The sequence below is a fragment of the Dermacentor albipictus genome, chromosome 4, assembly GCF_038994185.2.
Source record: "Dermacentor albipictus isolate Rhodes 1998 colony chromosome 4, USDA_Dalb.pri_finalv2, whole genome shotgun sequence".
NCBI lineage: Eukaryota > Metazoa > Arthropoda > Arachnida > Ixodida > Ixodidae > Dermacentor > Dermacentor albipictus.
The window spans coordinates 159,296,589-159,312,101 of record NC_091824.1 but is presented as its reverse complement, the minus strand read 5'-3'; the positions used below and the strand labels follow the sequence as shown (position 1 = coordinate 159,312,101).

At 44.7% G+C, this 15,513-nt stretch overlaps 1 protein-coding gene across 6 annotated transcripts in view; it reads left to right on the top strand.

The window, feature by feature from the left end:
• Window positions 1–15,513, top strand: part of SPR (Sex peptide receptor) — a 221,058-nt gene that overhangs the window by 178,068 nt on the left and 27,477 nt on the right. For all 6 annotated transcript variants that reach the window (XM_070537750.1, XM_065448890.1, XM_065448889.2 and 3 more), the window contains one exon: window positions 7,921–7,975. In XM_070537750.1, the coding sequence (XP_070393851.1) occupies window positions 7,933–7,975 (43 nt within the window). In that variant the 5' untranslated portion in view covers window positions 7,921–7,932. The remainder of the gene's footprint in view (window positions 1–7,920; window positions 7,976–15,513) is intronic.

Here is a 15,513-nt window from a genome sequence, read left to right as displayed (position 1 = left end):
TGATGTACCTTTTCTGCGCCGCCCTGTTAATTCCTCCATGCTTCCCCAGCTTTTGATCTGTATAGTTCTGTTACCACAACAGCAAAGTGCTTTTGTTTTCCTGCTGACAGGGTTCTCGTTCCCATTCATCGCTTGCCCAAACATCCACATTCACCCTTGAACATCTACCCCTACAACCATTACTCTAAATTTTACTTAGGTGCAGCGGAACGCTGGCTACTGCACAAAACGAAAGGAACAAGACAACCATATTGGTGTCGCACTTGGGCAAATACCGGAGCGTCACCAGATTAAGCGCAAGAAGCTTATGATAAATCTGTAGTACCTTACAACTCATCAAGTTTCTAAGAAATAAAAAGCTTAAAAAATCTAACAAGAACAGGAATGCATAACTTGTTCACGATCAGTTAGTCTGAAAGGCACAGTTGTGCGGATGGCTACACTGATACCGCTCTTCTTTCTCTCTTTATTTATCGAGATTTCTTCTTTGAGGCCCATACCCGCAAGCTGCCTGAAAGGCTGCCTTTCCTGCGTTTCCAGACGAGCAGCTAATGGCTGCGAATTTGCCTAAAAGAAGGCAGCTAGGAGAAAAAAGAACATACTGCAGTCGAAAAACTAACAATATTTTCCAAGACAAAGAAAGTTAAGGAAGAACATTCACCCTCACATCGTATATATGCTAACGAGGTGATCTGCTCTCCGCGAAGGCTCTGCCATGCTGGCAATTCGCCTTTCCGCGCTGCTCGCGTTACAACTTTTGTAATGAACCCTTCTCTCCATACATGGCTAAGCCGGAAACAACGCTTTGATGCAAATGATGCGGCTGCCGGCCGCAAGCCAGTGCTTCACGGAAGGAAGAGAGACGATAGCCAAGCCCCGCACTCGGCCGTGGCCGAGAGATCACTCATTATGCTGTTTGTCCGCAGCTCATCCTCCGCCAAGCCCTCGCCGCGACTGCTTCCGATGCGGTTCACAGGAGCGTGATTCCCGATTGCGGTGGCGAGACTCACCAACTCCGTGCAGTGCACTGGAGCTCACGGCCATGCAAGCCAATCGGGAGCGAGAACCGGCCGCACGTCTCCAAGAAATACCAAAAGCTTGAACAGCGTATCCGCAGTCGATCTTTCAGGAATCCCGCCACTTACACGAAGCCACGCGTGGGCCGATTCTAGACGTACAATGAGTCGCCTCTGGTTCCGGTACCATGCTAGCTGATGCGATCCACAGACTTCACTGCACAGCACACTGCTGATGAGGCAAAGTTTGGTACCACGCCCGATAGAAGCCAAGTTGATGAAAAAGACGCAAAATAAATATTCTAAAAAGAACCATTGAGGGTAGAACGCTTTCTCTGCGATAAAGCTTCTCTTTGCCTTTGGCTTATGAATTCTAAAAATTGAATTGTTGAAGAAGAAAGATATATGCGGCAGTTTGAAGACAATGGAGTGCGTGAGTACTGAAATAAACTTAGTGAGTTATTACGTTTACTCGGAAAAGCGTATGAAATGGTGGTAAACAGGGCCCTGTATACAAAGGGACGTTGATGATGCAGCAGAGTAGGCGTTAAAAACTCGCATGAAATGAACGGCTCCCACAGCATTTTAATGTTGGCTATTCAATACCTTTGTCCGCACTGTACAGCGCACTCGATGCAAAACCACATTATTGGTGCCAACGTTTGGCAGCGAAACATCCTTGAATACAGCTCGGTTTTTCTCCTATGTATGTGCGAAAAGTGAGCAATACAACATTCACTTTACCATGATACGTGTGTACGAGATAAAGTTTACTATAAATTTGGTGTTGCTCTTCTCGGGAACCACTAGTCTCACTCACGTACCAGACCAAATCATCCAACAATGAACGGATGTCTGCAAAAAGAACATATGTTCTATGGCGTAAGAAAAAGAAAAGGCGTGTTCGCTTGTAAAAATATCGCAGGGCGCGTAAGCTGCCTTCTGGGAAGCAGACTCTGTGCCGAGCTTGTGCGAGATCAAATGACGCACACGGGACGTGCTTGTAGCACTGGCACCTCAGGTGCCAAACATGGCAGGTTGAAAAAGAAAAGAATATCGCCATTACCGTCAAAGGAGCCCTCCAATGGGCGTGCCCTTCTTTGGTGACGATGTCGTCGCTGGCCATGGGAAAACGTGTGCGGAAGGTGGAGCGATCCAGCCCAAAGCGCGTGGGTTCATTAATCGCGACCCCGTGCTGGTAGGCCTTCTCTGACACCCCGCCCTGTTCCGTGCTATAAGACTTCTGCATCGTTTACGCTTGCATGTGGTTTCAGGCTGGACAACTGGGTGCAGCAGTCATATAATTTACATGGACGGGCTGCGTTACAAACCTTGAGGTTAGCGCGGCTGGAACCCAGCCTTTGTTGTTAAAAGGGTGTTACGTTGTACAGCGACAAACACTGCCAAGAGTCAAGAACATGTCTTTATAAGGCGAACTAATGCACAGAAAAGCGAGCAACACAAACATCACAACGATATCGGCAAGTACGGTCGTCGGTCGTGGAATATGAGCTTACGAGTCAGTTCCGTCCACTATTTATACTTGTATCATAGTACATTCCGGAATAATCACTTCTGCTCACATACATCCGAGGATTTACAACAGAATTCGCGTAGCGCGGACATTCTGACTACAGACAAGACTATTTCGCTAAAGAATGTGCGACAACAACCATTAATTTTTCTGGATATAGTAGACACGTCTCGCACCACACGATAAATAGGCAACGGTGATAATCTGGTATGTGTCTCTTACTGAAGGAAACCTTGGTAACATTGATAATCTCGTAAGTGTGTGCGCATGTTCGTATTTGATAATTTGTTCATGTAATTTCTGTATGGTAATTCGAAAATCAAATTTCTTGCAAAAGAATGCGACAAAATTTGCCGAGATTTCTGATATCATCATATAAATCCATAAAAAATATGGTCATCCGTTCCCCCACTGGAAAAGGGTGGTAAGCGAAGCTTGTCCTGCGTGCACCTGGCATTCGTCACGGTTAAGTAAGTCACAAGTAACGGTGCCGGATTGCTTCGGCCTCCCGCGCCCTCAGTTCGGGATCTTCTTTTCGTTGCCGTCGGATTGCCTGGGCTCGGGCGGCTCTAACGGCTGGATCGGCGCCCCGACGGTGAGCCCTTTCACGGACGAGTTTTCGCCGCTGCTCGTCGAACACTGCTGTTCTTCGGGGGAACGCACAACGCGTGGCCGTCCGCTCCGTTTTCCGAGACTAAACTGAACAGAAGCGAAGCCGGCACAGTGCACGCGAAACCCTTGGCTGCCCTTTCTCCCCTCGTCGGAAGCGAAATGGCTCCGATTGGTCGCGCGTGGTGTGAGAGCGCGCCTATGCCGCTGGAATCCTTGCTAATGGCTCACGCTCCGGCGCCTGCGCAGCTGCCATTTCATCAAAGCGCCCTTTCTCGCAGCTGCTCTGCTCTAGAAGCAATTGTGTTTTTTTTTTCGCGTGACCACGACAAGGCCACTTCTGAGTCATTACAAACTTCGCGTTAAAAAATTATCGGAGCGGTTACGAGTGTGTAACACGAATGTTTATGCGTTAGGTGTTATGTGGGCTAGGCGCTTTTGCTCCCGATGCCGAGCGCACCAATTCCCTTAGGGCTTTGAATGTCCCGCTACTTTCATGACATTTCAGTGTAAATGTTGTTTTATAGGGTTCTAGTTTGCTACATTCCTCTCCGATTCTCGAGTGCTCGCTGGGTTTCGAAGCCTACAATATTCGCGGCCGAAGGCTCTATGACGACGACTGCATGACAAATTGATGACGATAACACAACGACTAAGACGGTATGACTACGATGACGACGAGTTTATGACTACGATGGCATGGCGACGATGTATGACCACGACCGCATAACGAGGACTGTATGACTATGTTGGCATGACGATGATGGCGTCAAGACGAAGGCTTGATGACGACGGTTTGAAGACGACTGCATGACGAGAATCGGATGGCGACTTTGGCGTGAGATGGCATCACAACGACTGCATGATGACGATGACGTGATGGTGACGGCGTGACAACGATGACACCTGTCCAGTGTCACATACCCAGTGGCACATTCCGATTGGCACATACCATGAGCAGCACTGTCCTCCTTGTAAACGCAATCATGTGGACGCATTATCTTCGGGACTGGCCCGCCACTGTGGACGGCTTCAAGGGCGCAAAACTGAGCAACGAATAAAGAAAAGTTAACCCTTTAAAACGCTCACTGGCAGAATGCAAAATAACGTGTTCATGACAATGCAATCGTATGAAATTTCCATTTTTTGATGAAATTAATCTTAAATTGCGAGGTTTTACGTGACAAAATCATGATCTGATAATAAGGCACACCGTAGCGGGGGACTGTGGAAATTTGGACCACCTGCAATTCTTTGACCTGCACCTAAGTCTAAGTAGGCGGGTGTTTTCCCATTTCGCCCTCACCGAAAGGCGGCTGCCGTGGCCGGGATTTGATCCCGCGGGCTCGTGCTTACCATCCCAACACCATAGCCACTAAGCAACCATTGCGGACAGAAACCAATCTTTTGTTATACCTATGGAGATCAAGGCTCATATTCACAAATCTTTTTGCTCGCAAGGGTTATTTAGCATTGACCAGCCGTCTTCGCCAGTTGGTCCAGCTTCTTCTTTTACGGACAGATCTAACGTAAGGGTTTTTGTGAACTGGAACCGAGTTTCTATGTGATTGGAGAAATCTATTATTGGGATGAGGTTTTGTTTTCCTTTTTTCTTCTTTTACTTAAACAGGACAGCATCCTGCCGCACTTGCCCATGCATTTATATACAGAAACTTGTAATCTATTCAGATAGGCGAGTCGGTACGGATTCCCGTTTACAGCTAAAACGAGAATATACATAGAGAAAGCAGTCACACAGACTCCCAGTTCTTATAGAAAGGAGCTCGCTTATTACTGTGCCTCCCGTAATATGTACTTAGTGTTTTAAATTTTCTTTGTTCTAGACACGTTTGATTATATCCTTTTGTGTTTTGGTATATTCTCCAGTGGACAAACAACGCTTGCTTCTGTCGCTCCGTTTTTCTGTTTTAATATATCTTGCGCTATAAATTTTTGCATGTTCAGCTCGATATATTCAGCCTAATTTATTTGGTGTGCGTAGCAAAATCAAGAAAATTTTGAATTTACCACAATATTGCAAAGAGGCATTTCCCATGCGAAACGTTCATTAATCTTTACGTATTTCGGCCTACAATGACATTGTTACAGTAAATAAAGCAAATCATAATAGGAAAACATTGCCATATGGTAGACGGTATGCCCGAAAACTACCCAAAGCGCATCTTTGTGAAAAGTCTAGAACATAGGTCATGGCAATTTTGTCTCGACGAGACTGTTTTTTTCAAGTACAGATATGCAGGAACCTGCCCTCTTGGCTAGTTTTTGTACGCTTTGGTTCTTGGAACCGAAAACTCATCTCATTGCAAATTAGATTTACGCTGTAAATTTAATTCAAGCGCATGGTTACCATCGGCAGCTTGCGCTCGAGACCACCGTTGCAGAGCGAGCTGTATTTCAAGCGTCGCACACTTTCCTTTACCGCCATGCGCAAACCTGAAGCGAGCACCGAAGGGGCGAGAATGTGGTTCTTCGTTTCTGCATGTTAAACCCATCAAAGTTTTTACAGGGTAAAAGCAAAACTTAAGAGATTTCGTTACGAAAGAGCCTCCAGAAAGGCCACGAAAGACAAGCGCCCATATATTTTCGAGTGGTGAGTGCCTAATGGGGCTTCCTGCGCTTGTCTTGTTTTTTTTTCTCTCTCTCTCTCTCTTGGCTCGCCCATTCTAGTTGTGGTTTGTTCACGAAATTTCGCACAAAACGGGACCTCTTCCTAGACAAGGAATGTCTCGACAGCGTCAAAGCCACGTGTCAGGGCACATTGTAGTGACAGGAAATTTGTCGTCTTTGCCGCAGAGCGCCTTTAAAGAAAAGAGGACTGGCCCCTCCGAGGGGAGAAGACGACGCACTCTGTTGATGTTTGTTTTGTCAATTGTATTCGCTCTCAAGAAAAAACCCAACGTCAAGCTGCTCGCGTTGTCTGCAGCCTCAATTTTTAGAAAAGTCAACCCAGTGCAGTACACCGAGCAAACCACGCGTGATTCCGCAAGAATCCTACGTCGCTGCACATGAAGACGCGGACAACGAGTACAAAGGGAAATCTGGAGAGGCTGAAGCTCGAATGACGCAGAACGTGACCCACAAAGCTTACTCAAACGAAACCCTAGAAATAAAAAAAGGCAAAAGTGTGACGAGGGAAGCGTGGTGAATATAACTACCACACTGCTGGCTTACACGCATGAAAATAGTGGCATCTATATGGCTCACACACAAAAAAATAACAGGCCCAAGGCAATGGAACTAGCGGAGAAAAGTAAGCTTAGTGTTGTTTGTTTGCAGGAATGCTGCGAGCAGCCTCCGCTCAAGAGTCACGTTCCTTCTTGGCAGTAGATTTCTTTCAGACGTAAAGGGTGCATAACCAGGCAATGTCCGAGAGCTACTCGGCAAAGAACTGCGCGTAGTTAAAACATAGTTAGATTAAGGGACGAGCTAGCGAGAATTGCATTGACAGAATTTGACCTTGCTCTGGGAGGCTGCAAAAGAGCACGTAACCACGGTTGTAGAACGTGTATAAATTGCAGCTCGCTTTGCGCGAGGGTGCGGTTCATTCTCTGGTTGGTCCGTTAGCGTTTCAGTATTGTACTATGCCGGTAGGTAGAAAACGTCAGTCTGATGAGCACGTACTAGTGCAGCTACCATGTTATTGGGGGAGCTGGACGAAGCCGCAAACAGAAGCACGGGCGGCCAAATGACGCAATGGTTGGTACAACCAATGTGTACCAAACATGCATCGTGCTGTAATGTTTGCCGATGTACACCAATTTAAGATATGGCATAGTTCTTATTCTTATGCATTCGTATTCTAATATTCTTCCCACTGAGAAAAAGCGTTGGACAAAGGAAAGTCTTTATTGCATTCGGCATCATGGCACAGTCAGAAGATGGCAACACCAGCGCTGTTGTGAAGCGTGCTACGCTTTTATATCGTGGTAGAGTCGCAATGAACAAACAAGAACCTTCACGTTTTAATATATGATCCGGACACGAAGTAATTGGCAGAGACGTTGGACGTTCCAAATCGTTTTGTTAAATGGTAGTCGTAAGCAATCGTATTCATGGTCTAGTGATTTGTAACTGAATGTATCGATTTTTCAATTATCCGCCACACGCAGGGCTGTCGGTTTGACTAAAAGGAGCTAAACTTGCTTCCTCTTTAACTATAGAAAGGCTACTTCATACCTAATTGCAAAAACTGCGGGCTTCCTGCTTCCGCAAAAATACAGAAAACTAATGATGGCTCAAGTAAAATGTCGACTACGGTAATGATGAATGCCAGACATGTATCGTCCACGGTGAATTGATGTCAGAAACGGCGATTTATTCAATCCATAAAGCCATACTGTAAACGGTTAGTAAAGTTAGCGAAAGACGATGAGTAAGTTTTCGCGTTTCAGTAAGGTGGACATTTATAAAATATAAAATGTAGAAAGTTCTGCTTTTTCCATATATATTTGGGTTAGGACATAATTTTAATTTCGTACGAAATCGTTTGATTTAATGAACGTTCCGACTCTTGCGAGATTTCCCATCTTGTGAATAATTATGCATGCGTGCTGCCTTAGCTGCACTCCTTCTGACAATGACGGATATTGTAGTAAGCCCCAAGATCATTGCATTATCTGTACAATACACCTTCACTATACCAATAGCGCAATTTTACCTTCGCTTCCTACGCTGTCCGTTGTTTTATTTTTCAGACTGACGCCAACAACTTGCACCAAGTAATCGTTTCTTCTTTTGCAGGTACTTTTCTTCATGACAAAGGTGGATGAAGACATCATAATGGATTACGAAAGCGGTGAGCATATCGGCGCGGTCATTACAAGTGCACATAAGTTATGCGCGTGCGCTGCAGGGAGGTTAGCGAAATTCAATGTGAGCTCTGCTATACAATTCACGGGAAGCTCGCCAGTACTCTAAGCACTGCATACTATTGAATAAACAATACAGGTGCCCACTCGCCATCACGTCCACGCACGCAGGCCAGAAAACCAAATGGCAAAACCTTTCGCCAAAGCGCACTTTGATCATAAATGACCCGAACGAACTGACCAGCTTGCTCTAAAGAAGAGAATGTGTAGGGTTTCTCCTGCCTTTACCAAAGAAGTAATCTGAGCGCGAAAACCTGGATAAATGGCAGGCAGACAAGAAACAGTAAAAATATGCATTTAATCCTACCAGGGGAATCGGCATTTTATTGAGTACATCTGCCTTAACTTGGAGCGTAGTGCCTAACACGTTTGTATACAACGACATAATGTACTTAAGCTGTTTTGGTTGTATCTTCACGGCCTCCATTCCACTTGCGGTTCATAAAATGAATTTCTTCAAACGCAGCGATTGAAGTGCGTGTTGTATTGTTCAACGGTAAGAATGCATTCGTTGAAACCAAACAAAGTCGCTCAGCTGGTTAGTTATCCTTACGTTGGGCTCATCCTAATTGCCGGTATCGGTATTCCTTTTCACAGCGCAGCACAGAACAATATGCGCTGCACACAAAACACTCTGTTCTCTCAAAGAAAGACAAAGAAAGAAGAAGGAAAGTGTCGCAGTCACTGCTGGCTTGTTGAATCTCAGTGCATGACTCACTTGCGTACGAGTGGAGATAGGCTTTTTGTACGCTGTGTTTCTCCTGATATTTTATTTTTTGTCTGTGTGTCTTGTTGAGTGAACAGAACCTGATGGTTTTGCCGTGACCCACAAATAATAATTGCTGAGCTAGTTATTATGCGAAGCATACTAGCCGCACAACCACGCTCTTCCTTCCTGCGCCGCGTGCGGCCGCGTAGCTACCATATGACGTCATAACAGCTGCAAAAGCGGAGGCTCAACTCGTGCGCTCGCTTTCGGCCGCGTAGCTACATAGCCGGGTATCAGCTCGTGCGCTCGCCTGCATGAGTTGTTTCTTCGTCTAGCCGAACCAAATATAGCCAAGCAACAGCAGTTCACCAGGCTAAACAGTGGTTCAACAACTAAAATAAAGGCTAGTATGCTTCGCATCCTGGGCTTAACCTTATTTAAATTGCCATCGTAACATAAGCGACTAGCGAGTCTACGGGCTTCCTAGTCATGATACAATAACGATAACAAATTACACTGTTTCACTATATTTTATGCCTGGTGGACAAAATATTTTTAACATATAATTTCTGATCGACATCAGGCATTTTGTTGCGAGAAGCATAAATCAATCAAATTTCTCATACCTAATCTAGCGAGTTAAAAGAAATTATTAAAAATAAAAAGAACGAAAGAAAAGAGATAGAATAATGGCAGCTTTTCCCCAACAGCAGGCGTTATTGTGAGGAGCCCACTTATCTTCTTCCTTTCGTTGCATATGGGAAAGGCTATACTTGACTTGCTTTTGAGTACAATCTAAGAATTTTATAACGACAGTAGTGAGCGTAGTTATGAATGAATGAATGAATGAAACATTCGTGAACTGGGAATGATCAAACGTACCTTCCCTATAGTGTCTGAGAACAATTTTTACTACTTACTGTACGTAGAGTACATGCGTGCTCTAAATGCCACTGAAACCTCATGACGCCACGCACAATACGCACTGTGTATTGCGTAGTAACGCAATTACGTGAAAAACAGGGCGGATCCGCTGTGGTCAAAGATAAATAACGGGATTACAGGCGGTAGTATTGGATGCTATAACTGATTTGAGCGGTTGCAAATTAGTTTATGAATTTTTCTCGCTGTTGCTAAATATGCACAATATGCTGCTTCGTATTACTTTACTGCTATCACAAAAGGAATCTCGCACTTTAAGGAGCCGTAATTAGGCTTCTAATGATGATATTGACAGTAAGCCCTCGTTTCATGAGCATCATATTGTCTCTGGGGAGCTGTCACCTCTCCAAGCTTGCATTAAACAAACCATGTTGCTTAAACAGGGGTTTCACGTAACTTGAATCAAGGATTTATAAAAGTGGTTAGCCGCAGATGAATGGAACCAAATATGGTTTGCTCTTATGTGGCGCTCCTTAGAGTACTTCGTATTTCCTTTTAATACCGCTTAATTAGTGAATGAACTAAGATCAATAATGCTAAATATTGAATATTCGCTTTAGTGCCAAGTACGTTTCGTTACGCTGTATAGGGGATTCAGAAACGATCGGTCCAATTTTTAGTGGCAATGTAAATGTCGCGCGGTGATTTATTTCGCCATTTAAAGAAAGCCCGAGAAATATGAAATAATACAGTGTGACTGCTTTCATGCGCTATTGTATCGCAGCGTTCTCAATTGTGCTTCGAGCTAAAGAACCGTGGGCGCGGACTGTAATGTATTGCGTGGCCGAGGCTCTAGGCATGGCTTCACAGTGCGTCAGCATCTTTGACGGTGGTACACGGAAAGGAAGCGCCGTCGTCTCGGATGAGCAAAAGGCGCGAAGCACGGAGAGAGAGAGAGAGAGAAATACAAGTGAGGTTGAGCGTTGCAAAACGATAGGGCATGAGCACAGTCGCGTGGTTTTAATTCATATTTCGCGGGCTTTCTTTAAATGCGGGAAGAAATCACCACATAGCATGTGCGTTGGAACCAAAAATTGAATCAGTCGTTTCTAAATGCTCTCTACAACATACACACTTCGCCTTGAAGTGAACATCAAAAATTTTGAATAACTGATCTGAGTTAATGAACTCATTATGCCGCATATAAAATTATATTGAGAAGCGTCACATGACGGCAAATCATATGTCGCTGGTTTCACCAAGCTGAGGTTAAATGCTTCTTTTTTTAAATCCTCGGTTCAAGTTACGTGAAACACCTTGCACAGTCAGTAAGCCCTGAGAGGATAGCTTTCCTTCCTGCACTGCTAGAAAATATTTAACTGCGGAATTCGGTGTGCTTTTTGGGGTGCCACACCGGCGTGGCTAAATTATTCTAAACAAGCGAATGAGCGTGCCTGAGTGGGATCTGTTCTTTGCTAATATAAACGGCACCAACTGCGTGCACGTCATCAACGCCAGATCTTAGTTTCTAGCTTGCATACCAAAATGAACTCTCAAATTAGCATTTTAGACCGGCAACATTACTTCGTTTTAAGCAGTGACATTACCAAGCTCTATGGTTCACATATTGTTTCAGTTGGCTCAAAGGATAGATTTACTTTAACTTCAACAAGCGGAAGACACATTTGGCAGCGTTCTAGTCTCGTTGTCGTACTGAGGGGGTCTATGTATACAATTACCACGACGGCTGAAGACGAGCTAAACCTTCGTGCTTGTTTCGCTAGGTCATTTTTTTTTTCGAACTATTCAGGCACAGATTTCGCAAAAATCTTCGCGAAGCTGAGACGACACAAACAAGCCTCACGGAACTGTAGTTACACACGTAGCCTACTGAAAATGTTTACTTAAAGAGTGTATATTATACGCTTTGGTCGTCTTTTTCACATGGCTTGATTGAACCATACCGGCAGCTGCGAAGACTGTGCTTCTTTATCACCCCCTGAAGATACCGGTGCTGTTCGCACCGGACGGCGGGGAATGTGTGCATCACGTCGCTTCACTTTGTGGAAGCGCTGCAAGCGATTTTGAGGCGCTGCATATACCGGCCAACGGCGGCTGATAAATAATCAGCAGCGTAGAGACCAGGCAAGCTGCGCGAGAGAGGATGTGCCGATCCGCTCGCTGCCTGTACGTGACGAAAAAAAAGAAATAGCAATCGATTTGCTGCTCGCAATCTTAGAACAGGCAAAAGTGAGGCGAAGTGAACAACCACTGCGTATGCGGGCGCCAAGCGTCCTTACATCCTGTTCTCCTTCCTCGCCCAACTTACGCGCATCCGCTTGCATGCACACGTTCGGAAGTTTGGGTGATGCGCACCGGCTGGCAGCAGTTGTTACAGTGCCCTTGGGGCGATGCATAAACAGTTCTAAAGAGCCGCCTAGTCGATATCCGCGATGCGCCACTGCAAGACTTGACGGCTGAGCCTTAAACAAACTGTGAGAGCAGGCGTCAGCTAAGGTGAGGAGCGATGTACGCTGAAGTTGTAGCACTCGCTGAAGGCAAAGAAACCGGCTTAGCAACGCTACAGCGAGGCTCCTGCGAAAATACCATATTTGAAGCAGCTGTTGATGCACAAGTTGTATTTTGTCAGTAGTAGATAGTTCCAGGTAGATAGCTAGAAGATGTTGCTAGTACGCTGCGATAACGATGGCTATATAGGCTCTGCTATATCAGTCTCACGTTCGCATACCCTTGACCACCATGGGTTGGAGATGTGTTACGTGGAAAGGTGGGCTCTTCTACCTATTAGTTGCTTTTATTTGGCTTGAAAACATGTCTGCGAAAGCAAGGAGTAGGGTAGCAACTGCCACCGGAGGGGGCACAATGCCTGTCTACTGTTCTGGAAGCAGAGGACAGAAACAGGGAAATTCAAAATTGGAAGAAGAGAAGGAAGGAGGACAGGGAGAACGAGATGAAATATCTCAAAGAACAGAGGCAAAACAATGACAAAACAATTCATTAAATTCTGAGATCTTACGCACCGAAACCGTGACATGATTATGAAGCACACCGTTGTGGTTTACTCTGAAATAATTTCTACCTCCTACGATTCTTTAACATGCAAATGCAGGGTTTGCAAATGCAAATGCAAGACGTAAGTAGGGTGCGATGAGTCTTGTAGAGTTGAGACGCACAACCTGTCAATGCAATTGTACTTACATTTATTTAAATGGTAAACATCGGTTACTATACCAGGTGCTCTTACAAGTGCGCGCACATGGGTACCCAGCTTAGTGGTGTTAAAGGAATAGAAATGCATTGCTTTTGTTCAACTCATCGGCACCTGGGCGAATATTTGAAGTCGGCCTGTTATTCTACAGTAGTTCCTAAAAGGTCATCATTCCACCGGGTACACGTGTAATTGGCGCTCACTTGGAGTCCTCGGAAACTATGGTGTAAAGGACAAATCCTTTGTAATGAACTTGACCTTTCAGCCTTACGGGCATCCCTTCGAGAATTTCTTCGGAAAGATCGGTCATTACGTGAGGAAAAAATACTCCACTGAGTGTAATATATTGCAAGTCTGTTTCTCAAAGCAGCAGCAGGTATATGGATACTCTACATATATGAACTTTTATTTCTGCATCTGTGATATTAAGGCGCTCGTGCGAGAATAATTTCAAATTTGCACCTGCACATATTGCAACGCATCATGCAGGGTCATGTATATATATTGAGGACTGCGGCATGGATTAAATGAAAATTGAAAAAAAAAGAAAACGTTCGTGCTGGAGATACTTACATATTATTTCAAGGCCTGACTCAGTTTCATACCTCATGTTATCGCGGAAACGTGTTCCCGACTGTAGTAAACACACACCACGTATATTTGTACTCTCAGCCGTAATGCATAACAGACTGAAGAGGCGTAGCTTTTGCATGACTGTTTGTTGCGTTGTTCTTCTTACAACTACTAATCAATATTTCCCCTGTTTTAAGTCTTAGCCTTTCCTTACTTGTCCGTGCTAACCTAGGACCGCTCTCTTGTAAGACCAACTTTTTGCCCTTGTCTTGACCTGAACAACTCCTTTATTTGAACTCCTTTGCTCAGAGCTATGCAGAGTATTAGCTGCTTCCATGTGAAAAGAACCGCAATGGTTAGACCAGAAAAAAGTAAGGAAAAGTAATTTCGTGTGCATGTGCATATACGCTCCAAGTAAATTTTCATGTCGTATGCAATAAACTCCCAATACGTGGGCCTATTCCGAAGATGGTGCAATGCTGGCCCGACCCGCGGCGGAGGTGCAGTTCGCCATTAATGGGCCCACATACATAGCTTCGCTGGTCATGATTCTTCACAGAGGGGAAGGACACTGAGATATTTTATGCTTAATTATTTCTCCAACCTTAATAATAATAAGAAGAAGATCAACAACAACCAAAACGACGATGACCGTGACGGCGATGACAACAACAAACGTCATGCGAAAAGGTTTATTCGAAGCACTTCTCGGTAGATTCAACGTATTTGTGTTGCTGGTATACTGCTAAGCGTTACGTGTAACTTTCCGGTTCGCGGGAGCAATTTTTGTTTTGGAGAAGTTTTCGTGTGTCCCAGCGACAAGTGCGACAAGAAAACAAGAAATTAGGCATCTGTTAGCGTGCGTTCAATATTACGGCGTTTGTATAAAATAATGGCGCATCACTAAACCAGAGCCTAAAATAAACGCTTGAAAGTCTGTCCCATTACAGTAGTGTTCATCGCGGTTTCCACCCACAGAAACCTTCCAAAATGGCGGAATTATAAATCGAAAAGCGCCCTCCTGCCTGCACTCGAACAGTAGGCTTTGAAAGAACATATTCTAAGACACGTGCACATCTTCTGTCGAACGCTTGCAATCCAATAGGATGAAAGGTATGCTTTACGGCACGCACCACATGTGCACAGGAGTGAGAGGCATAGCGCGGGCCAGATTCGCGTTATTAAAAACGCTGCGTCTGGTTTTGACCATTTCTGGCAAATTTTAAGCCCACGTTCTTCAACTCGGTGACATACAAACGACCGGAAAGCAAAGAAAATATTTGGACGATTAGGTTCTGCGTATTTAAGATCTGATATTTGAAATTTTCGGTGGTTTTCAGACGGTAGGGATAAGCCTCTTTGATAACACAGTTTGCTTGAATAGCGCTTTCCGTTGAAAGATGGACGCACGCACCGCGCATGCGATGGGAGTCCACAAAGCTGCGCCGAAGGCATTGCATCGTAGCTGTGTGATATACATGGAAAGACTGCAGATGGTTGAGAAAATGAGCAAATGCGAACACCGGCGCTCTCTTTGCTTGAAAGATGGAGTGCAAATATTTGTCGAGGTGAAGAGTGAGATCTTTGATTCACTCAGCCTTACAGTCACTTATCCTACTCGCGACCATGCGACGTATGAAGCATGTATCAGACGACAAGTGGATTATGCGACTCCATAGGAGGCAAAGCTGTTTTCGAGCGAGAATGCGTCATTCGTTGTGCTATTTTAGACATACTAGGTGATATTCATTAACATTATATCCTACACCGCTGGCACCAATTTGGTTACTCATTAGGCCAAAAAGTCTCTGAAGTAAGCTGACTCATAAGTATCCTAATTACGTTTATGTGAATAAAACTTCTGTTCTAATAATCCTGTCAGCCTACTTATGCTCTCTGGGAAGTATTATCATACGGACCACTTCCTTTAAATGACAAACTGTAGTCTGAAGACAAAATTGCTGATTGCTGTGTTTCTTCGCATAAACGCCTTACTTATAATGTACACGGCCGTATACATCATTTCCGCTTGTCAGGTGAAATTTGCAGAAAACGCTCTCTTCTTCTAAGGT